Here is a 24,707-nt window from a genome sequence, read left to right as displayed (position 1 = left end):
CGCGCACCAGGTCCTAAAACAAAATATTTTGACCAACTTTACTTTCGTTGTTTAATAAACTATGTTAGTGTGTTAAAATTCACAGTAATAGAAATTTTAATTACTTGATAATGTAGTACGAGGCTTAAACTAAAAGTAACAAAAATGTGTAACATATTTTATTTGTAAAGTTAAAAAACATTACAAAATTAATTAAAATTAATTAAGCTTAATCTACGTGCACCTTTATCTAAATTTCAAAGTTTTATGTAGGAAAGCGAAGCCAGTCCAAGCATTTAAGAAAAAACCAGGTGCATTCAGAAACAAGAATCAGTAACGATTATGATTACCATGGATACAATGAAAATAGCTATCGTGGAGACCAGCCAAATTATGGAAATCAGCTAAATTTTATGAAAGTTGTTTTATGAAAGTTATATGTATTTTTATGATATACCGTAGTTTTTACATGTGAAAAATTAAAAAATAATATGAAGATAAATATATATTCTGATTCTTTTTCGAAAAATAACAGGTATAGCTTAAAATAAGTGTATTAGATTGTTTATATGAACTGTTTTTTAGAAATATTTTTTTGTTCACAAAATAAGAAATTAATAACCTTCATATTAAATGATAAATAATACCGTAATTTTTACTGGCCTTAGCTTAAAGTAATTATATTTTTATAAACTATCTGGAAAGTTTAAATCTTTTTTTCACTGCAAAATAATACTATAGACTTGAAAGTAAAAGATTTATTATTATAAGAAACATATGTGATTCATATGTTTGTATTTTACCGGTAATTCGATTATAACGATGATATACTAAAAAAAATTCTTTACACATAGCAACAAATTTTGAAATTTCTCATTCATAGCTTAATTAACTATCAAACTTTAAAACAAAGATTTTTTGTTTCGAAAAAGTTTGTATTTAATATATTAGCCTTATACATATTTACTTTTTTTTTTAAATTTGAATTTGAAAAATTTTCTGTTTGCCTTTTCTATATCTATCTTATTATAATTATTAAGTGTTATAACACATTTTGGACCATTATTTTATAAATTTGAGTAAAACTGGTTTTATTGAACAAATTAATTTTATGATTATTATATACATTGTACTTTCTATTGTATTCACTGTTTAAAGTGTTATTTACTTGAAAATTTTGTTAACTGATAAAATAATCTACACAACTGTCTACGCAGCCTATAACTCTATTATACATTAAAGAAGTGTTTAATATATTTAAATATTTAAATACAGGAATTGTTGAAAATGAAAAGTATATTCTTAAGTTGCAAAAGGGTATTTAAAAACAACAAAACACCTTACGATAATAAAACGTAAAAAATATATTTTTAAGACAGATTAGTTTTTACTATGAAGTTGATAATCAATTTCGATACCTTAAAATATATGTTATGAACTTAGCAAACACAACAATACAAAGTGTATCTAATAATAAGTCATAAGTTCATAAGTCTTTAAAAGTCATCACAGATTTAACTTAAATAAAACTTTTAGACTAATTATCTTTTTAAAATAGTTATTTAGAAATTTTAACCTTCTTAAACTTTTTCAAAAAATACATAAACTGTTTAAAAGAAGGAGAAACTTGAATTTCACAAAAAACTACATTAATATTATTTTACTGTAAACTTATTATGTTCATTATGACTAGTAAAAGCTGATATTAAATATTTTCATAGTAATTTAAAAATAAAAAAATATTTTTTTTTGCTAAAATACGATTGGTCAATTTAAAGGTGTTATAACTGTTTATTTACATTCTAAAATTCTTTAAAGCAAAATTTGTATCTTTATTTGACTAGCAACTAAGTTGCTTTAATATAAATTATAAACAGATAAGTGCTCATAAAATAAAAACATTTCAAACATTATTTATAGGTTTTTGTTGAAAAGTGCAATAATTTTTTTTATTTAAACTAAAGTTTATATCTTTATTTAACTAATTACTTAATTATTTTAAACTAAACACAAAAGCGTTCATAAATTAGAAATATATAAAATATTTTTGATAGGTTTTTGTTAAACAATGCAAATAAAAATTAATTAATGTTATAATTTTAAATTTTTAAGCAGAACTTAAGCTATTTTACTCAGCTCGTTAAATTTAAACTCTTTTTTTTTCTAAATACCTTTTGTAAAAACAAAATATCAAAATACTAAAAAATATAAAACTTTGGTAGAGAATGATAAAATTTATACATACTTTCTTTTGTTTTAATAAACTTTAAGTAGACAACACGAAAAATTAGTTCCAATTTTTATATACGTATAACGTGTTTTTTGTAGTTTCTTATTTTAAAAATTTCAAAGCTTCTGTTTAAAAAGAATTGAAAAACTACAAGTTTTTTATTCTATAAGTGGTTTGAGAAAAACATAGACTAATTTAAAAAATGACTAATTTGAATCATTTCTGCAAACAAATGCTGAAATTATATTGCTAGAAAAAGCTCATAATAAATTTCTTAGTCTTTAAGCGTACAAAGTATATGTTTTTTTACAAAAGATATAAAATAAAATATACAAAAAATAAAAAAATGTACAATAAACAATAATAGTTAGCAGTTTTAACAGAAGCTTTAAACACATTTCAAAGTGTAATTTTTCAAACTCATACTTTTATGAGAAATATGATTTAGGTAAAAGTTCAAAATACAGGCCTGTGTCTGAATGCACACCAACTCAAGCTGTGATTGCGTAGTTCACTAATTTATTACTAACATATGTTTTTATTAATCATATAAAAACTCTCAAATAATGAGTAATACTAATAAAACTATAATAATGTAGTCTGTCATTCGCAATTTAAACACAGTACAAAAATGGAAATTCTAACAAACAATATCAACTTAGCAAATATTTGATACTGAATTTATTAAAACAAAATCTCTGCATTCTATTATGCTTTTGAGCTTGATTTGGATTGCGTTAAAAGTAAAATTGTTAATTCTAACTTTTAAATAATACGTCAAGTTTTAATAAAATGAAAACAGACATACATATTCATATACACATAAAGTTAAACCTTATAACAAGAATACTCTGTTTACGTTGTTACTTTAAAGAGGACAAAATGTTATTTTGTTGGTTTATTTTTTGTTGGTGTCAAAACTTATACTTGTGTATGAAGATACAAAACTACCTTTTTTACTATCAAAAGTTTGAAATACAAGCATATTCAATCACAGAGTATTCAAAGTAGACGTGATCTCAAAGGATATTTGTTACACATGAAGGTCATACTTTATGTGTGTACATTAATTTGGTAGTGATTCTTTAATTTGTTTTATCTGATTTAGTATGGTTCATTTTGGATAATAAATATTTTTTCTTTTACTTAATTTAGTTTTAAGTTTTTCAAAACTTTAAAGTTTTATGAAAAAAAAAACACTTTTAAAAACAAAAAGTTATAAAAAATGAACTCAACCGGTAAACTATGGCTTTTGTAAAATGTACTTGGTTCACAAAAAAAAGCTTTATACGAAATTTCTATACTATTTCTCTTCAATTTTTAATAATTTTTTTTTCAGTTTTAATATCAACTTCTTCTTGTTTTAATCATATTTTTTTTAGTTTGGTCTAATTCTTTTAAAACTAAAACTTTTGTACTAACATAAGTATTGGGTTTATTTATAACATTATATAATGTTTTATAACAATTTTATTAGTTGTGTGCTGAGCTGGTTACATGTATATAAACAAAATTATAAAAAAGAAAATTTCGAAATCGTATTTATGTTGTTTTGAAACTTCATGTTATTTACAAATGAAAATAATTCAGCTTTCAGATTTATGAACCTGTTAAACAAACTTCGTGCATAATGAAAAGGTATCATTCACGAAAGTAAATAACCTAATTAAAAACGAGCAAATACAACTTGATAGCGCAAAACAAATAAATATTCAATTAAAAAATATTTTTATAAAATTTCCATTTATCACTATACTAACATTATTTTTCAACTATTATGAAAAAATAATACAAAAAGTATTTTTGTTTAGTGTTGTTTAAACTTTTTGGAATGTTTTTTTTAACAATTAAAATTGATTAGTCTAAACAGTAAAAAAAAACTTATTTATAACTTCTAATTAAAAAAAAATACTTTAATTACAGTTTATAATATGTAACTTTTACTCTGTAGATAGTCAATTGAGAACAAGCTAATGATGTATATCATATGACCATTACATTTCCCTAGAAAACATGTATGGTATTTTGTCCAGCAAAGTTATACTTTATAAAATTTGATTCAAACTTATGATATTTTATATTATTCCTAGTATAAAAAAGTTGTGCAGTATTTTTTCGCTGAAAATTATCAAGTTTATAAAGCTTTGTTTAAATATCAGTTTGATTTTTTATGTAAATTTCAAACTAGTTAATCCGTATAAAGTAACTTTCTGATAAATATTTAAAAGCTGAAAGAAAGCTATCAAACAGCTTTGACTATAAATATTACCTCAAAACGTATTTAGCGAATGTTTTATAATTACATTTAATTTTGTGTGTTATTTAATGCTGTTAGCATCAAAAACTTAAATTAACTTAAATGAGTTGATAAGTGTTAATAAAGTAAAAGATTTTCTTTGAAAAAATAACAACAAATTTTAATTCTGTACTAAAAAATATAAAGTACAATCCCAATTGAAAACACAATAGATGACCTTTATAGATTATTTAAAGGTTATAAAAAAGTACTTTTAAGAATTTATAATGATTTTAGCTATTTCAGTTTTTACTTTTTTTAATCTAGTTAATTTTAACTAAAATGTTTAACTTAAATTTTATAAAATTATTTTAAACTCTTCATTTAAATAATATTGATTTTTTTTTGTTTTAAAAAAAACTTGTCATCTTTTTTTTCAAAAATCATTCTTGCAGCTTTTTAGAATTACAATATTGTTATTTTGTGAATATTTTTTTGAATACTTTCTTTGTTAATTTAACATTTAGCATAGTCGTTTTAAGTTTAGTTTTGTAATGTTTAAAAAAACAAATACTTTAAAGTTATGTTCATATTGTAATATTGTAATATCTGTTTTATTTTAGTTATAACTAAATATTCAACTGGACTTTTTTAATACTTTTAGAACTTTTGTTTTTTGATCAATACGTTTAAAATAAATTAAATAATGTTTAACTAAACATGATATCGTGTTAACTTTTTTTCTAGCGTTTCTCTCGTACAAGCTAGCATATATAAGCAACAAAGTAACTAAGTTGAAAAAAATTGTTTCCGTTTTGTTTTGTGCTTTGTTTTGCTTAATATAAAGCTATGAGATGAAAAATATTCTAATCTATTATGCATGACAAAAACGTTGGAATGTTATTAATTCTTAAAAAGCATATCAAAACGTTTTGATGTCGTTAGTACATTTTAGATTTAAAGTCTTGTAAATTTTCCAAAAAAAGAACATTTAACATAACTATAGTAAATTAGTTTGATACTAAATTAAAACTTGATTAATATGACTTTTTTTCTTATTTCAATATTTTCTGTCCAAATTTTCCATAAGTGTTTTAACTTTAGTGCATTTTAAGACAAATAAAAACAATAAAGCACGTCATAGCACCACGTCACGTTACATAACAAGAGACAGTGTTTATTTTTATTATAAAGTTTAAAATATATTTAAACCTATGTGACTCTTAAGTTATTTCAAATGCTGAAAGCTTTGCCCAGGCCAAACTGATATGAAATTGAGTTGTTTTGCCTTCTGTACTGCTTGTGATGAATTTTTCAAACCAGTACATTAACGAAAGCTTGCGTCAGAATTTTCTCTTTTTCAATCTCTCTTGTGTTTATGTGCAGCTAGCTACCTTCTGCAATAATATATTCTATTTGAAAAGGAAAAAAAACAACACAGCTTAACTTTAGTGTATTTTATGTTAATTAAAAAGGTATACTTTTTATCAATAGAAAAAAAATGTTAATATTCATATTTGCTTTTATAGTTTGTTTGTTTCAAATAGATAAAGTTTGTTTTATTGTTACTTATCATTGTTTGTACATAATTAGATTTTATTTAAGAGTTAAACAGCGTTTAATTATCTTGCTTCAAATTCGTTTAGTACTTAGTCAGGTTAGTAAACATGTTTGTAGTCGTAAAACAGTAATTACTTTTAAAACTGAAAGAAAAAAAAAATTGTACAGATTTATTAAGTAAATAATTTAACGAAAGTAATAAAACAAATATGGCAATAAAATAAAACTTTTACCTTATATAAACTTTTTTGAATGCAACTCAAACAGTTATAATGTTGAATGTCGTGCTAATAAACTTTTTTTTGTAAAAATTTTGCATACATTTAGAACTTTAGAAAAAAGTTATTACCAACCGGTTAGTTGAGAAAAAATAGTTACTTTTTTTAATAAGTGTAGATAAGACATGCTGCTTTATTGATTGCCTAGCAGGAAGCAGCATGCAAAAATCATGTGAGCCGCTTTCTCGGGAATGTTTTCATAAATACTATTTCTCAAGTTATCGCATTCTAATTATAAGATTGTTTTTTAACCCTACATGTAGTTTTAAACAAGTCACTAATACAATAAACTTAAAGTTTAGTTGTACAACAAACAATAATTATTAAAATACTTAACATTTTCGTAGAATTTGTATTGTTAGTTTTGGATACTACCATATAATAGGTAATTAAACTAAAAAGTAAAAACAAAAAACTTAACTTAATAAAATCAATTAATTTATGTGTAAAATGCAAAACTGTGTTTTACAGTAACACAGTAACAGTTTAACCATTTTGTGAGAAATAAATTACATAAACCAATTTAATCAACCTTTTTTAATGCCTGTGTAATATACGATGAATAAACAAATAATTAAAATCAGCAAACGCAGCAAGTTTGCACAGCTGATGTCTTGTTTATAATTTGTTATGTAAATTGTTTTCCTCTCTACTTCGTCTCTATTCAAAATTACTCGTGCCGCAAATACTTGAAAAACAAGACAATGACCGCTGAAACAAGTGTATTTTGCTCTCAAACTTTGTTTTTTTTGGCTAAATCTATTGGTTTAAAAATTTGAGAAAGTGAAACAGTAACTATGGTTCACAAATAATCAATTTTAAATGCATGAGGTTATTGCTGAAAAAAATTTTTAAAGTTATGTTTTTTCAAGTTTATTGACAAAGAAAGTAAAACTCTTGATGTAAATGTGCAATTAAAAACTGTAGACTTTTTCACAGAAACATTCGATTGTCTTATCACTGAAATAAACATTTTACAGAATAGTTTTTTTTTTTTAATCCAGATTTTTAAAACTAAAAGCTACACAAACAAGCATGTCGGACTCAAACGAGATGGAACCGCTCAAAAACAAAGAGTCTTCCGAGCAAAGCAGCTCGTCAGGCGTGAGCTCGGAGAGAAACAGCCTCAAAGACGTGATGATGACGAACCGAGACGAAATAGACGACCTTCGAGCTTCGGACAAGGAAAAGGCCCAGCTGATCGAATCAAACTGCGAAACGGTGGTTCGGGACAACTTAGTCCCGGCCTCCCCCGCCTACGGTTTCGGCTCAATAGCGTCCCTGGCGCAAGGACAGCCGGGAGACCACAACCCTATAGAGTACGTTTTGTTTTGTTTTTGTTTTTTTAGATTAAAGTTTGCAATTTTTTTAACAGTCTTGTGTTTATGTAACATTTAAAAACTTATTTAACTTAGAATTATTAAATTAACTGTAAACCTTAAATGATTAACTTAAGTTGTTCATTGAACTTATTTAACTAAGAATATAGTTGCAAGTAATGATTAAAAACACTTGATTATAAAAATTTACTCGTTGCAGTTCTGAAAATTGCTCGTGCTGGGGCTGGGTCATCGTGTTCTGTGCGGTGGTTGTCATGACACCCATAGCTGGTACCCTGGCGAGCTTTGGAATCCTGTTACCCCAGTTCCAAGCTGAGTTCAACTCGACCAATTTGGTTACTGGTCAGTTTGATAATTGTTATTTCAGAGTTTTTAGTTTAATTAAATCTAAGTAGGTGGTGTTAAATTTTTCATCTAAAAATTTTACAAAGACTTTTTCAGTCTTTAAACATTTACTACTAGAATTAATGCATCTTATGATATCTAAATAAAACAGGTTAAGTGTTTTCTTATTAAGCTTATTGTAGTGTGAGTAGTAAATAATCACACTTTAACAATTAAGTTTAAAAGCATTAAAAAATTGAAGAGCAATAAACTTAAAGCTTGTAAACAAAATATTTTTTTCACTATACAAGCAGCATTAACCTGAAAAACTTTAAAATTTCCTGCGTTTATTAAATATACAAAAAGCTTACTAGTCTAGTCAAAACCACTTCTAAACTTTACGTTGCTATCTAAATAACTGGCATATAAGTTATATTTTTTACTTTCTATCCGACCTTTCATGTGTTCAAGTTGTAACGTTTTTTTTTTATGTATTGTCGATAGTATTCCGAATAATAACTAATTATTATTTATTGATAAAAGCTATTTATTAATAACATGTTACCATAAAGTACATAAAATTCGAAAACTTTATACATGGCTATGATCAATGATGGTTGATTTTAAAATCCATCTTGTTGTACTAAGTAGGTGTTGTAGCTTTAAAAAATAATATAGAACTTTTTTTTGATTTTTCTAACAAAACACTGTGCAAACGTAACTTTTTGAAATGCATGCAATAAAAAAGAATAGTATGGAAAAAGCGTGATTTACACATGGCTATTTAATGGTTTTAAACTATTCAAAAACTTAAACTTCTCCCAACTTAATATACAATATACTAGAAAAAATAATGTTTCTGCAAGTTTCAAACCTGAATTGCATTCCAAATTATACCAAAAGTTTAACATTTAATAGAAACTTAAATTTTGGTCACATGACTAAAAATCTCTCATGTTCAAAACAAGTTAATTCTCATACACAAAACAACATGAAGCTAATTCTATATACAAAAGGTAGCGTTGTTACGTCATAGTTGTGGTAAGTTTCCTCGTAAAATAGCTTTCGTCAATGAAATTCCAAACATTTCCATGGGAAGCTTGTAAGCTTTTTGCCTTGAGCAAAATAGTTGTAAAAACTAGTGAAATGTTTTTGTAAATACAGTTTGCTAATTGACTCTTGCGACACTTATGTACTGAAAAACTTTTTTTTCAAATTTTTATCAAACTTAAATTCATTAATCAAAAGGTAATATTTTTTGATCGATTTTAATTTAAATGTATTTGAGTTCTTTAAATTTTTGATTAGATACCATAAAGCAATATTCTTCCTTTAAAGTATTATATTCACAACTATTGTCTTAGTTTTCATGTTTTAAAAACTATGATGTTATATTTAACATTCATAGAAACACTTTTTAGATTTAAAAGCTATTAATTATTGAAATTTATCATAACTCAACAAAATTTAGGTTTTTTTTTAATGAAATAATTTTGGTACTATGGGCTATGCAGAAAATAAAAGAGTGTATTTAAATTTTGATACTTTTCAAAGCTACTCACCTAGTTCACATACAAACAAAAATTATACATGAAAAAAAAATTAAATAGAAGACATTATTAACTGCCACTAAATTTTAAGTGCATCAATTCTCAAATAAAACAACCCGCAATTTAAAGCTGTTAAACGGAACATCATTACCTGATGATGTTTAAGAAAAAAATCGACCCATTTTTTTTACAAACTTAACAACCACTCAGGATGGGTGTCTTCTCTCAGCTTCGGCTTCACCGTCGGAATGTGTCCCGTTTCAAACGTCATAATCCCGATGTTCGGAGCGAGGGTCATGGGAACTCTGGGAGTCATCGCCTTCTCAGTGGGACTTCTCGTGTCCTCCTTCTCGCCCTCGGTTGAGCTCCTCTTCCTCCTTTACAGGTTTGAAATGATATGTTGTTTTGGTCAAACTTTTAGCAACCAGTTGAATAAAATTAAAACAAACATTTTTTTCAAAGAATAGTCCATTTTGTTTTACTTGGTTTTTTTGTTAAGATGTAATTATATTTCTTGTTCAATCAGTTATGTGCTAACATTATTGCCTTTATAGTGTGCACTTTGTTAATTGTCTTTATTTTTATTCAAATATAAAGCATGACTTTCGTTTTTATTTGTTCTGCTGGTAAAACCCCTGACGAAAGTCAGCCGAATATATTAGTTTTCCGAATTTAACTGTAGAATATTAAGTTTTGTCATACTGTTTAATAAAATTTAAAGGAATTTTGTAGCTGAAAAAAAGTATTTTTGTTCTAGTTTCATTTAGTTTTTTGAGTTTTGAAAATGGGAAGTCTTGTTTAATTTTTAAAACCTAAAAATGAACTTATAACTAGAAAATTGTATGCAATATTTTAAAATACAAACCAATTTTATTCATTTTATAGTATTATATGTTGTTATTATATTTATAACTAAATATGAACATAATGACAGCGTACTTGTGTCATATAATGATTAAACCTTTTTTTTCTTTTAATATTCATCTTTTAATATTTATCAGAAAATATGTTTTAAAACTAAAAATAAAAAAACAGTTAACATCAAGTACTTTTGTTATTTTACGAAAATTCTTGTAGATATATACATTAAATAAATTTTCAAAGAAACATAGAGTACTTTGTTGTTTTGACTTTAAATACTTATAAGGTCATTAATTCAAAAAGGTATCTTTTATACTCCTGCTACTTTTTTAATAAAAAAACACATATATACATTCAATTGCAGTACCATATGTGGAATTGGAGCTAATTTCATCTACAACACCAGCATGATACTCACAGGAGACTATTTTCCTACAAAACACAGAAGCGTAGCTACCAGCATGGCAACATGCGGCATCTCTCTTGGTTAGTTTTTTACCCAAGATTCTTTAGATTGGATATAATTAGAAGTTTTAAAGTGTCTAAAAACATAACAGTGATTTATATAACGTTATGGATGTATTATTTATCTTTTTAACCAAAAAAGTTCAGAGCCTGTATTGCTGATTATAAAGCACCTGAAATATAATGCACATTCAGTTTTACATTTCTTTACTGACTATTCTATGCTATATTTATAGAATTAAAAGCATTTCTTACCTATGTTTAAAAAGTATTATGAGTAAGTAGAAATTTGTCATAATTTTGATAAAGGCTTAAGCACTAAATTTTGAACTTGTAGAAAAAACATTTTTTTAAATATTTATTTAATACTTTATAACTTACATGCCAAATACTTAAGATACTAAGTATTTAAATTTAATAATAGTTTTTATAAAGGATATGAATTTGTTTTCACAACACTTTCAAACTACAAAATAATGGTTTTGTATTTTAGTTTAAATTGTTAATAAACTTTATTTTTTTATATAGACTAAAAAGCTGACTAAAGTAGAGTAACTATTTTAATAAATAGATTCGAAGTAGTTTTCAATATCGCCTGTATCATACTAACTCTTTGATTCTGATTAAAGAAAAAAAAAGAATTTTAAAATGTTTAAATTATATTTTTGATTAAATAATTGTATTATAACATAGATTGTATAGTTTAGTTTGTTTAAAATTATCTCAAAACAAGTCCAACTTGTCAAGCGTTTGAATTTAGCACGTCAAAATTAAGTAAATATTATCTAAAGTCAATGCCAAAGTACTTTTTCCCATTGAAATATTGTACTTTGTACGACTTGTACAATAGAAATTTGAAGTACTTGTTGCGAAATCCCAACTCAAGTTGCCTACATGTTACACAAAGACTTTTAAGCTCGATATTATTATAAAAGTAGCTATGACGCAATATTGCGACATATAACAATCGGATGTTTTGACCGTATAGGAAAAAATTTCTGTGTTAGTTGTATGACAATTACAGTTATTTTAAGCTAACTCTGCAGGTTTAAATATATATTTTTTGTTTTAACCCAGATACATTTGCTGTTGAAACAATGTATAATAAATAATTTAGTCATAATTAATCACTAACTGTTAAAAAAAACACATACTTAAAATACAAAATGTTTTTGTTTTAAAACTTGAGATAAAACTTTCTAGTCGAAAATTTATATTATTTCATAAGTTGTGAAAACACTTTAGAAAACAAAGACAACTTTAAATGTGTACATATTTTACAGTAGTTTTGTAACTTGATCGCTTTCCGTTAAAATTATGGTTATTTTTGTCTGTTTTCAAGTAAAAACTTAGTTTATTATCTTTCTAAAACTAAGCAAGTAAAGAACTTAATACTATATCTTTTATCTTTTTTGTACATTTTTTGTACAACTTTTATTAAATAAAGAGCTCTACCAAATTCAATATTTTCTAAATATTTTAATGACAGTTTATTAAATTTGTAAAGTTTTTAAACAACACTTTTAATCAAAACCCTTTTTCCTTTAAAAAGCATTTTATAATAAAACTAATACTTCTGTAAGATGACTTTAAACAATTAAGTATCTGTAAAATTTTTAATAAAAATTAAATAAATATATTTTTTAGGCACATTAGCTATCAATCCATTGTTTGCGTGGATGAACAAATCCCTGGGACTTGATTGGAGGATGACTTGGCGAATCATGAGCGGCGTTTGCTTCGTTGTCGGGATGTGTTGCGTGGCAACGTACAAGCCCGCTCCTCAGTACAAAAACAACAACACTTCGAAAAAGGGTGAGCAAAGTTTTCATAAAAAAAATAGTTAAATACATAAAAAATAGTGTTAAAGTTTAATGGAAACTATTTTTAAACTTTAACTTTCTTTATTAGCAGCCGTTTTTAATTTTAACTATTTAGTTTTGCAATCTGTAAGTTTTATCAAAAATTACAAATAAAAATGCAGTGAATTGTTTATTTACAAAGTAAAACTTGTTTAAAGTTAAAGTAAACGATAAGATAACAAGTTTTAATGTTAAATTATACATGTTTAACTTATACAACAAAAAATTTCTTAATAAGAACGTGATTTTTTAGTTGTGTAAACAACACAAAAAACTATAAAACAAAAGGGTTAGCGTTTTTATTTCAATATTATATAGTATTAAAAAAAAATTAAACAATTTTATGGATTAAAAAAAATTTGATAAACCTTTTTTAGTTTAGTTTTCTGTTATTAGGTAATAATGTTTTTATTATTTGATCAAAGAAAACTAAAATGCTGCCATGTAAAAACACAGTGCGATGCAATAATTTCTTTGTAGATATAAATTGCAATTTCGTCATTTTAAATATAATAACATTTTCAATAAGCAAAGCATCGTTTATTCTTTAAAGGTTTTTTTTTTGTTTAACTTTATATCGCTTTAGATAATAGAACTTTTTTATTACTTAAATTGACGGGAATTTAAAATAAGTTAAAAGTTTTCTAATTTTTAGAAACTACCTTCTTTAATTTCATATCAATTAAAGAAAAAATAAAGTAGAATAATACTAGTTTAAATTTGTTTTCGGTAAAAAATGTTTAGTAGATCTAATTATTTTTCACTATGTTTAGTTTGTTTTAAAATATCACTCAAACTTATGTCAACAAACTTTTTTTTTTTTTTTTTTTTGACTGAATTCTGATTTTTTTTGTCAGATAAAGAAGATCAGCTGGTCACTGAAAGCAAGATGAGCCTCGCAGCTCAGGAAATCAAAAAGTCTTTTTCTTCCAACTGGACATGCGGTGACGTGGTGAACCCCGGTTTTCTTTTGTGGAGCTTGGGCACGCTGCTGTGGGCGATCTCGTTCCTGTTCCCCCATATTTTCCTGGTCAGTTTTGATCATATAAAATGTTTATTGTCTTGTCAACTTTTTGTTTTGTTAAGCTTGACTAGTTCATAAAAGTGCGCCTTGTTGTGACAAACTTTGTTTTAATATACAAAACTAATAAGTAAAGATTGGTAAAATAAATGTAGAATTTTATGTTTTATCAATTGTAAAATGTTGTTTAAGAAATAAATTATATTAATAACTTTTAAAAAAAGATTTAGCTTACAAAGTATAAGTCTAACTATCCAACTTCTTAACAATTTACTTTTTTCATTTAAAAAACAATTTTTGCACTCTCTAGCATTTTTTACAAAAAAGTCTCATTAAAGCTTATTTTGTTTTAAAATAAAAAAATAAACCAAAACTTGCTCACCAGGCGGACTACATGAAGGAAGTGGAACTAGGCGGGGCGGCGACGGTGATGATCGTGTACGGGTGCGCCGAGCTGGGAGGGAGGATGATCCTCGCCTTCACCGCCCACTTCATCCCCTTCTCCTTCAGCTACGTGTACGGAATCTGCACGTTGCTCGCCGGCTCCGTCGTCTTCATCACGCCAAGGATCGTCACCATGGCGATGATGTACGGGTACGCCGTGGGTGAGTGTCGTTCTGTAAAATAGATTTTGTAAAATAGAGATTTTTTGACTAGTTTTGTTTTGTTTGTTAAAAGCAGCTTCCGTAGTGAGCTGACGGCTAAGTTGACTTGCACCATCTGTTTCGTAAAACTTGAAATTATAATTGGTTTATTCAGGTTTATTAGTAAAGTATTAAGTGGTAAAACGTTTACTCGTTTTTTGTGTGATTCAAAACAGTAAAGTTTAATGAGAACACTTTTTTGCGAAGGCACAATGATACTTTCTATAACTATCTAACTAACATACTTTGTTATTAAAATGTTTTCAAAATATGTATTAGAAAAAATTGGTTGTTAACACGGTAAATTGTAAAACTATTAAACAATCATGTTTTTTAACCTGATAAATTAGAAAACATGTTGTCAAGCTCTTTTTAGCCTTTGCAATTTTTCGGAACCAAGTTATGTTTAAGTACTTTTTAAATAGCTTGTAAAACTACTATTTGATACCACAAAAACATCAAAACCTAAAATAAAATAAAATTGTAAAATAACTATAGTTTTTATGTTATAATTTTTAAATTTTGTGTTTCAATGAACTCAAATGAAATTTATGCATAACATTTTAATATATCTTTTACATACTTTCAACAACAAATTTTTATCTGCTTGTAACAAACATTCAATACTATCAAACAGTGGCGGGAGTGAATGCTGGGGTGTTGAATGCTCTTCTTTTCGTCACCACTTACAACTTGTTCGGCGATGAAAAGGGAAAAGTGGCGTGGGGATTCATCAATCTCACGCTTGCCGCTGGTAAGATTGTTAAGATTTTTTTGTCATAAATCAAGTTGGTAAGAATGATTGATCTTCTTTGCTCAACTTTAATCTTCGGCTATTAGATTAGTATAAAAAAGACATTTTATACATTTTTTAAAAACATGATCGTATTATCAATCTTATATTTGCTGGTGGTAAGACTGTTAAGAATTTACTTATTATCTATAAAAACCTATTTAATTTTTTGCTCTTGACTGTGACATCAAGCTCAGCCCAACCTAGATTTTTTGGCTTTTCAAACAGTCTGAAAATTTTAACATTTTCTTATTTCAACATTTTAACAATTTTCAAAAGGAATGATGGTGGGGCCGATAATAGCCGGGTTCATCTTCGACACCACGGGCGCCTACACGACGGTCTACGCCGTCGGAGCGGGCCTCTTCGTCCTGTGCGCCGTGATCATGATGGCGGTGAAGCCGGTGGTCGACTGCGCGCCGATGCAGAAGGACTCGAGGAAGAAGAAGAAGAGAAGCGCGATGATGCGGGAGATGGAACTGCTGGACGCGATCGACGAGGAGCACCAGGAGAAAGTGTAAAAAATAATTCTCAGGGAACGAAATTTCATCGTTTTGTTTCTTTCCAAAAGTTTTTTCAGACGCCAGTAAAAGAATTTCGAGCTTGTTGGTTTACTTGACTTTTTGTTGAAAGCTGCTTTTTTTAAGGAAACTTTTTTTTTTATATACCAAATGTGTTTAAATCATGAAGGCTGATAAATAAATGCGTTTCATTTAAAAAGTAATCAAATGCGTACGTTCCTTTTTTAAGTGAAATATTCAAAATTCAATATTTTTATATTCATTTTCAGTATATTTTTTTCTAGTGCATTTTTAGGCTCAGGGCGTATAGCTGTGCCTTAAACTAAAATGTTGCAGTTTAGGCTAAACGTACTGCGCAACTATAACAAAATTCTAAATATTTTTTTTTTCCAATAAAAGATTAATTAAATATATAAACGGATACTTTTTATTAAAACTTTATTTTTGTTTGTTTTACTTTATTCGTCTGCAACATAACCAGCTTTTCAAATCTTTTTAGTTTATAACTGTAATTTTTTAGTAAATCTTTTGTTTAGACTGAAATTTTGATCATTTGTGAACTTAATTCAAACTCATACACAACTGTATTTGTTTTCCAAATTATAAAGGAACAAAAAAGCTTTTGAAAGAACACTGTATAAACTTTACCAAATGTTTCTTGTTTTTTCAGTTCGATACAAATGTTTTTGGTTTAAGTTTTGTAAGTTACTAATAAACTTTTATGTAAAATATCATGTGTAATCTTTACTAAATTAGTTGATTAGGTTATATTTATAAGCTCGGTTAATACAAACTATAAAAGAAACTTCGAAAACTATAAAAGAAATAAAAAGTCAAAAAGATATAATACTTGTTTGATAATGTTTATTGGGTTTTTAAGACACATATATAGCTAAAAAAAGTATTAAAGATTTCAAGTGGAACACTTAAGCTCTAGAGACGTGTAATTGCCGCCTTGAAGATTTAGCTAAAGCTTTACTTTGGCAAAACCATCTTTAATAAATTTTTCCTTTTATTTTCTGTTATTAGATTACAAGTTAAAGTCTTTTTTTTAAGTAACTGTTTATTTTTAAACCGAATACTAAAATATTACAATCTGTATTACTCTATAAAACTAGTTGCAACTTGTTTATAGTAAAAACTTTATAAGCGTTACAAATAATACTGATATTTCTACTTTGCATACTTCATTCACTTGAGTTTTTATATATATATTCAATGTTGTTGAAGGTTCAAAAGTAAATGTAAAAAACTTAGAAGTATATAACTTAAAACTAGTTATAAAAGTATTTTCTTTCAATTTACAAAGTAAAAACTAAAAACCTATTAGATCTTACGTTAATTAATTTGACGATTTTAAAGTTGTATGAGTGTACTAAACTAAAGTTGAAACCTCTATAAATATTTTAATGATAATATTTCAACAAAATTTTAGAAGGGAAAGCATTTTTATAATATTAGTTTGCTGCAATTTGATAGGTTTTGTTTTGTCTTTTATTAAAACTTATGTTAAAAAAATACTCAAACTTCTTACACGAACCATATTTGAAAAATTTAATTTTTATCACAAAATTACTTTTTGCACTCGAGCGTTATATGACAGGAAGTTTTTGAACACTCTAGTGCAATAAAAAACCTGTATAACCTTACAAATTTCTCAACTAGCTGCAGCAAATTTGATGCAATACACTTCTCCCTATTATGTTTGTCGCAATAGATACTTTATTTATTTAACAGTTTACCAGTAATTCTTTTATTTAAACTTGGTTCAGCAAGAATTGAGCGACAAAAATAGATTTTTTTATCATAAAATTAACGAACTAACAATACGCATTTAAAATTGTTGTAAATTTTATAATTACTCGTTATTATACTTTTATGGTATGAGTTTTTTATTTTGTTTTGCCGTATGAAATTTTAGATTAGGTCAAATATAAAATCTTACATGCAACACAGAATAATATTTTTGTTAAGCCTAGGGTTTAGCTTTTACCTTGGCAAAAATTTTCAAAAGTGTTTTAATTTAAATTCCCATGCATTAACTGAGTTAATGATTCAATATAATAATTTTTTTAAGAAATATTCTTTGAATATTATTGTCTATATTTAGTTTTTGTAAAACACACATTTTTAGTGAAGACTAATTGTTTAACATTGTAGCTTGTATTTTTAAATGTTACAGTACTTACTAAGCATAAGTAATTTTTCTAAAACAGAGTTTAATTTTTGTAATAATTATTTCCTTTTTGATAAGCACACAATATTTCCAAATGTTTAGCCAAAATTTCACAACAATTTACGAAAATGTTTTAAACAACATTAGATGACTTCATCAGCTTATCAACTAAACAGCTGTTGTACTTTTTAACTCATTTTAAAGTGATATCAACCCAGTCATACAACAATAACTAACAAAATAAAATAAAATTGATATATTTAAAACAGAACTTAAAATTTGTTTAAAAACGTAATAAATGCCGAGACAACATTAATTATTAATGGAAGCTTTTTAGCACTATTTCAAAACTTAAAAAGCGCGTGTCTAGCAACAGCTATAATACAAATATAATTTAAAATATAAAACATATAAACTTATATTTAAATAAAATGATTATCAGAGTGATAAAAACTTTAATGACAAATTGAGATCAGTTTAGCTTAATCTAACTTTTTTTATTAAATGAAAGTTTATTTATTTTAAAACACAAATCATTAAATTGTTTTTATACAAAAGCTTAAAAATAAACGAAAAGAAGGATAAAAAAGGATCATATCAGTCCATTTTTAAATCGTTTACAGAACTCCTTTAAATGACTCAAATACTTATTTTTATTTTGTGTTAGAAATAAAGTACATAGTTATTGTTACGTGATATATTTAAAATGACGCAACGGATTTATTTGAGACAGCTTAATTTAAACTATGTTTTAACAGATTTAGGTTTACTTTAACATTTTTCTTAAAACCTTATAAAAAATTTAAGCAAAGCTAAACTTAACTTAGAGATTGAAGTTCACTTAATCTTTCCATACAATTTTTTTTTAATGTTAGCTGAAGTATAAGTAACCTCAGTTTTGAGTATTGTAAATTCTCTTTTATTTTATTATTAGTAAATTATGTTTTTGTTCTACAGTAAAAGACTTAAAAGATATTTTATTAAATACAATAACATAGTTTTTCAACACAATTATCAAAAACATTGTGAAATATATATTATTTATTTTTTATAGAAAGATATTTATTTTTTAGGCTATTTTAACAGGTCAATAGGAACTAACTAGTAAATGAGAAAAGAATGCGATTTTTAATTATTGAGCAACTTTTTACATTTCCATTTTAAAGTGTTTTAAATTGATTGAGCAAATGTTAGTTATACATTTTAATGCTTAAACTAAGAAAATAGTTTTATTAAAAATCTTATAAAAATAAATACTACGTTTATGTTTAGATATTTATCATTTAAAACCTAAACAGGATATTTGTAATTAAAAAATGTTTTACAATTTTTTTTACTGTTAGAAATATTGTAGAAAATTGATATCGAATTTAAATATTCAAAACTAACTTAATGTACTACACTTTATGACCTTTAGATAAGCTTATTTAAGATTCATAAACACAAAAAAAAAAGTTAGCGAACGACTACCCTAAACTTGTTAACTAAATAAAATTGATTCTTATAGCTTTTTCTCAATCGAATTATGTGGTCGTCTACAAAGTATTTGAGTTGAGCTATAATTTTTCGAACGACTAACAAAGTATTAAGGACAAGACAAAAGGTATCCGTGGTGTGCCACTCGATAACCAAAAGGTTTTTTCGTGCATCAAGTCCAAGGACCAAGCATTTGAGCGCTTTTTTGTCGTTCAATAAACTAGTAATATAGTAACTAGTAAAAGGGTGACAAACGTCTGTACTCAAATGAAATACGACTGGACACAGAAGTTGTTAGTAGTGAAACTTATTTTTCATATTGCAGTACATTCTATTTTTGTGTTCTTTTCATATAATTGGAGACTTGAATAAACTGGTGGAACTATATTGACTGTCCTGTAAAGGTCTTAAAACCTAAGAACTGTAGTATAATAAGAGTTTTCCTGATATCAAGTAATTACAAAACCAGTATTTCTAATACCCAATATTAAAACAAAGAACATTTATATGATACCACTACTGAATTTCGTAAAACGACAACTGTATAGTTTTCTAATGACTCTAAAAATAGACAGATATTCATAAAGTCAAACATGAGAGATTAAAAAAAAAATTATAAACCTTTAAAGTGAAATATATAGTTTGATAAGCCCTTAATTAATAAGTTTGTTCACATCTTTTTTGTTGTTTTTATAATGTGTTTTAAGTTAAATACTGTTTAAACTCAATATTTTCATGCTAGTTAATATTAGATAGATTCATGCACTTTTATTTTTGAAAAATATACGTTGAAATTCAACAATATGCTTGGTTTTATTTGGCTTTTCACAATTTAACAGTATTACAATATTAATGTTTAAATTTATTTATTTTACAAAAAAATTATAACCCTAACATTAAAAAAACAGACAGTTATAAAATAAGTTTATTGAATTTTGTTACTCAAGGTTGTTAATTAAAAACTTTACTACAATGACTAGAACATTTTCATTATTTTTTAGTTAATAATTCATAGCATTTAAAAAACCTTTGGTAAAAAATAATTGCCTGTAATGTTAACTACTTTAATAAATCAAGTTAACAAGTGTAATGCACATTATGTATAAAAACTAAATTTTTCTATTATATAAAACTTTTATTACTCCTACTTCGTCTAGTCTTAAAAAAATTATTTAAAAAAAAAATTCTTCAACTTTGAACTGCTTTTAAAACATTTTTATTTTGATATAAATCTTAAAATTTAATACCTTCAACGCTACTTTACCCTTTAAAATATAATAAGTTGACTTATTTAAATTTTACCTAATACATATTTCTGTCATTAAAAACAAAAAAATCATGAACTGATAAACATATTTTCTAATTATAAACTATAAAAACAAAAACTTTAAAATATCTTCCACAAGTAGCAATTTAGAAATTTCACGAATAACATTATAAATTTAACTTATAAACTTAAACTTAAGCAGAGCTCTATTTCGACTTAAAATAAAACTTAAGATTTTTGTTTTGTTTTTAGCAAGTAGCTGCTTTTTTTTTTTTAATAAAACAGTTGCAATAATTCTATAATCCTTTAATTAAGATTATAAATTCTGTGGTTTTTCTATAATCAAACTTACAAGCATCGATTTTAAGCAAATATATTGCAAAAAAAAGAAGTATAAATTGTGATATCGCTAGATTTATTGAAACTTCATTTACAATGGTTCATTTAAAAATAAAAATATATTTGGACTTAAAGCTGTTGCAAAAGTTATATATGTAGTATATCTATGTTATATTTATAAACTTTAAAGATGCAGTTATTAAAACTAGTAGTTAATTTTATAATTGATAACAAAACTGAAGCAAAAATTCTATCTTAAAAAATTAATTATAGTTTAGCAACAGCTATTTTGTATAGTATTGTCATGTCACCTACCATGAACGCTACCCACAATTTTTCAACCATTTTCCATCAAAATGTTTTTATTTTAAACATAAACTTTAAGTATAGAAATTAAATTAAGATGCATGTTTGTAAAAAACATGTTTGATAAATGAATCTTTTCAGTAGCAGTAATAGATTTATTTGATTTGATATTTTAAATACGTGCTTAGTTTATTTCACTCACAAAAATTACTCGAGCAATCGAGTAAACATTTTCAACTTTTAACAAACAAATGTTTATAAAGTATTCAGTATTAAGTTAGTACAGCAATTTTTATTTCTTGAAAGCCAGAACTTAGTATATTTTTAGTTGTTCATTCAAGCATTATTTTTTTAAATTTTAAAGCTCAGTATTCTCTTAAATTAAGTTAGTAAAAGCTGCCAAAACGAATTAAAACTTAACTCTAATTGATAGTTCTTAATTCTGAACAAATTAAAATAGAATAAAAAAATAGTGGTTTTAAAAGTAAACTAAATTTGTTTTTTTATTTTATTTTGATATCTTTATTTAAATGTTTACAAAGTTCTGACTTCTGACTTCTGACTTAAATCATAAAGTTGAAGTCGAATTTAAGTTAACAGAATCAAGCTCTTAGATTTTATCAAGTTCATAGTAGGGTAATACCTTAACTTGTTGCTTTAGTTTTATTTTCAGTAGTATTGCTCAATAAACTACCTTTGCATTGAAATTTTAGCAAAAATAAATAAGATAAAAAACTTGTGATTTTTCAATTCTAAAGAATAAAACTAAATATATGTTGGAAATATTGCAAAAAAGGTAATTAAGTTTAGATAAAGACTTTTTTGTTTTATTGAAGCATATTCATACACACTTATCAGCTTTAGAATTTCATTTTCCTAATTAACTTTACTTTTAGTACTATCAAGTAAAAATCTACTAAATCAACAAAATAAGATACAATTTTTAGAACTAGTCAGATTGGGTTCTATTTTTAAAATTTAGATCTGGCTGGATCTAGATCTTAGTGAACAAAGGCTGGATGCTGGATCCAGTAAATCACTATTTTCAAGTTACCACTCTAATATGCAGGGTTGCCAATTTACCTGGAAACCTGGAAAAACATGGGATTTGACAATTTAGGCTAAAATAACCTGAAAAAACCTGGAATTTGAGATATTTTGAAAAAAACCTTAAAATTTGATCAAAAAACCTGGAATTTTTAATAACTTTAATATTTTCAGTTGTAAAATTTTGATTTGACACAAATAATCTATCATATAATTATGGTTTTTTGTCATCATCATAACATTTTTATTTAAAGTAACTTTACAGTGTCTTTTTAATGTTTTTATTCTATTTAACACAGTTTCTTTAATAGATTATAACTTAAAACTAAAAATAGACCCAAAAATGTGTACTTTTAAAAACCTGGAAGAAATTTGAAAAACCTGGAAAAAAATTTGAAAAAATGAGTGGCAACCCTGTAATATGTTACTACAAAGTGATAATGTAATTTCAGTTAGTAACAGTTTACCACAAAACTGAGGTGATTTTGTTTAATTTTAAAATGATATGATAAATATGAAACTTTATAAAAAAAATAAAACATGCTCAAAAAACACTTTGGTACAAGGACCTAAGTGCAAAACAAGACCTCTCAGTTATTAAGTGCTCACCCAAACTTAAGACACACCCAGATCTTAAACTAATACCAACATTACTCTTAAGTTTAAGGTATTTAAATAGAAAAGGTTTATTAAACTTTATCGAACAAGTTTCTTAACAAGTTTCTATATGTTTTAAGGGCATAGGGGGGTCCAACATTTTTTCTTTACTAAAATTAACCTTGACTCTTATATGAAAGCTTTAAGTACAAACTACAAGCCAGTTTTTATTGAATTAAAAAAATTATTTTAACTTTTGAGATATTGTAATTTTATAAAAAGTTTCAGAAACAAACATATGGACCAAAAATTTTTAGGGTCAATTTTCTCAGAAATTTAAAAATAACTAAAAATCTATCTCCTCCTTCATTTTTTGAGCTAGAGACCTCAAACTTTCAGGAAACGTTCTATTTATAGTTAAAAAGACTTTGAATATTGAAATTTAAAAAATATTAAAAAGTAAATATGTTAGATTAAAAAAACAAAAAAAAATGTTTTTTTTTATTAGATATTTTAATTTTCAAAATTAAAAAAATTCACGTATTCCATCTTTATAAATTTACTAGTACACTTTCTGTGAAAATTTGGAAAAAAAGCTTAAAAAATAAAGGAAGAGATATATTTTTTAGTGAAATGGTCTTTTCTGCGTCTTTAGTTGGCGTCTTCCATTAGGAACCTATTGATGTCACCAACTTTGATTGCTCATATCTCAAAATTTACTTTGAATTTTTTTAAGCAGTTAAAAATGTCTGATAGCTCAGATAAAACTTAATAAAATAAGATCAACTTGTACAATCAAGGTGGAACCCCCTATGCCCTTAAACTATAAAAGATTAGATAACAGTATGAGACAAATTTATCTATCTTATCCCTCTTAAAATTTTTTAATCATTGATTAATTATGTTTTTGCTTTCTTTTTAATTTTGTTTTTCTGTTTATTGTTTCATTAGATTTTTTTCAGTATGAAAAGTTATATTAGATCTTTATCTTACTTTTTTGTTCAGTTTTCTTCAAATTTAATGTAATCAGGTTTGCCACTTTACCTGGAATCCTGGAAAAACCTGGAATTTGACAATTTAGGCAAAAATAACCTGGAAAAACATGGAATTTAAGAAACTATGAAAAAAACCTGGAACTTTGAACAAAAAACCTGGAACTTTTAAGAATTTTAACATGTTCAGTAGTAAAATTTCGGTTTGACTCAAAACATTTATCATTTAGATTAAAAAAATTTGTCATGACCAAACATTTTTTGTTAAAATACACATTTTAAGTAGCTTTACACTATCTTTTCAATCTTTTTATACTATTTAACACAGTTTTTTACCTTAAATTTAACTTTAAACTAAAAATAGACTTAAAAATGTGAACTTTTAAAAACCTGGAAGAAATTTGAAAAACCTGGAAAAGATTTTATTTTAAATGAGTGGCAACCCTGTGTAATCTTTTCTATCAAATGCTAATTTAAAAATTAATTATTGATTAGCCATAAATAATAGCTAATGTTTCCTTAATAATATAATCTTAAGTTTAGACTTCAATTTATTTACTGCACTACTAAGTTCTGAAAAACTTTACAAGTGAAACATTAAAGATTTTGATAGTTGTTTTTTACTAGACAAATACAGGTGTTTTTTAAAGGTAAAGTTTAGAAAGTTCTTAAATTTGTGGTTAAAATCAGTGAAAAACAGTTAAAAAGAGGTGGAATCAAAACTGTACTGTACAACTACAACAATCTGCAAAATACTATATTTTAATCTAGTTTATTAAAGTTTAGCTACATTAGCTCCTTTGTGTTAGATAGAGCACTGTAATTGTTTTACATAGTTTGCTG

At 25.6% G+C, this 24,707-nt stretch overlaps 1 protein-coding gene across 1 annotated transcript; it reads left to right on the top strand.

Annotated features, from left to right (window-relative positions):
* The first annotated feature begins 7,270 nt into the window (after window positions 1-7,270).
* LOC145842881 (monocarboxylate transporter 13-like) lies at window positions 7,271-16,387 on the top strand. Its single transcript, XM_082950390.1, has 9 exons — window positions 7,271-7,602; window positions 7,823-7,965; window positions 9,708-9,882; window positions 10,723-10,844; window positions 12,471-12,638; window positions 13,543-13,715; window positions 14,092-14,311; window positions 14,988-15,104; window positions 15,423-16,387. The coding sequence occupies exons 1-9, from the start codon at window positions 7,319-7,321 to the stop codon at window positions 15,662-15,664; spliced, it is 1,644 nt and encodes a 547-aa protein (XP_082806516.1). The 5' UTR covers window positions 7,271-7,318; the 3' UTR covers window positions 15,665-16,387.
* The last annotated feature ends 8,320 nt before the right edge of the window (window positions 16,388-24,707 follow it).

The sequence above is a fragment of the Thalia democratica genome, chromosome 1 (assembly GCF_965202585.1).
Source record: "Thalia democratica chromosome 1, ktThaDemo2.hap1.1, whole genome shotgun sequence".
Taxonomy (NCBI): Eukaryota; Metazoa; Chordata; class Thaliacea; order Salpida; family Salpidae; genus Thalia; species Thalia democratica.
The sequence above is the reverse complement of the archived record's forward strand: the minus strand, read 5'-3'. Positions and strand labels throughout refer to the sequence as shown.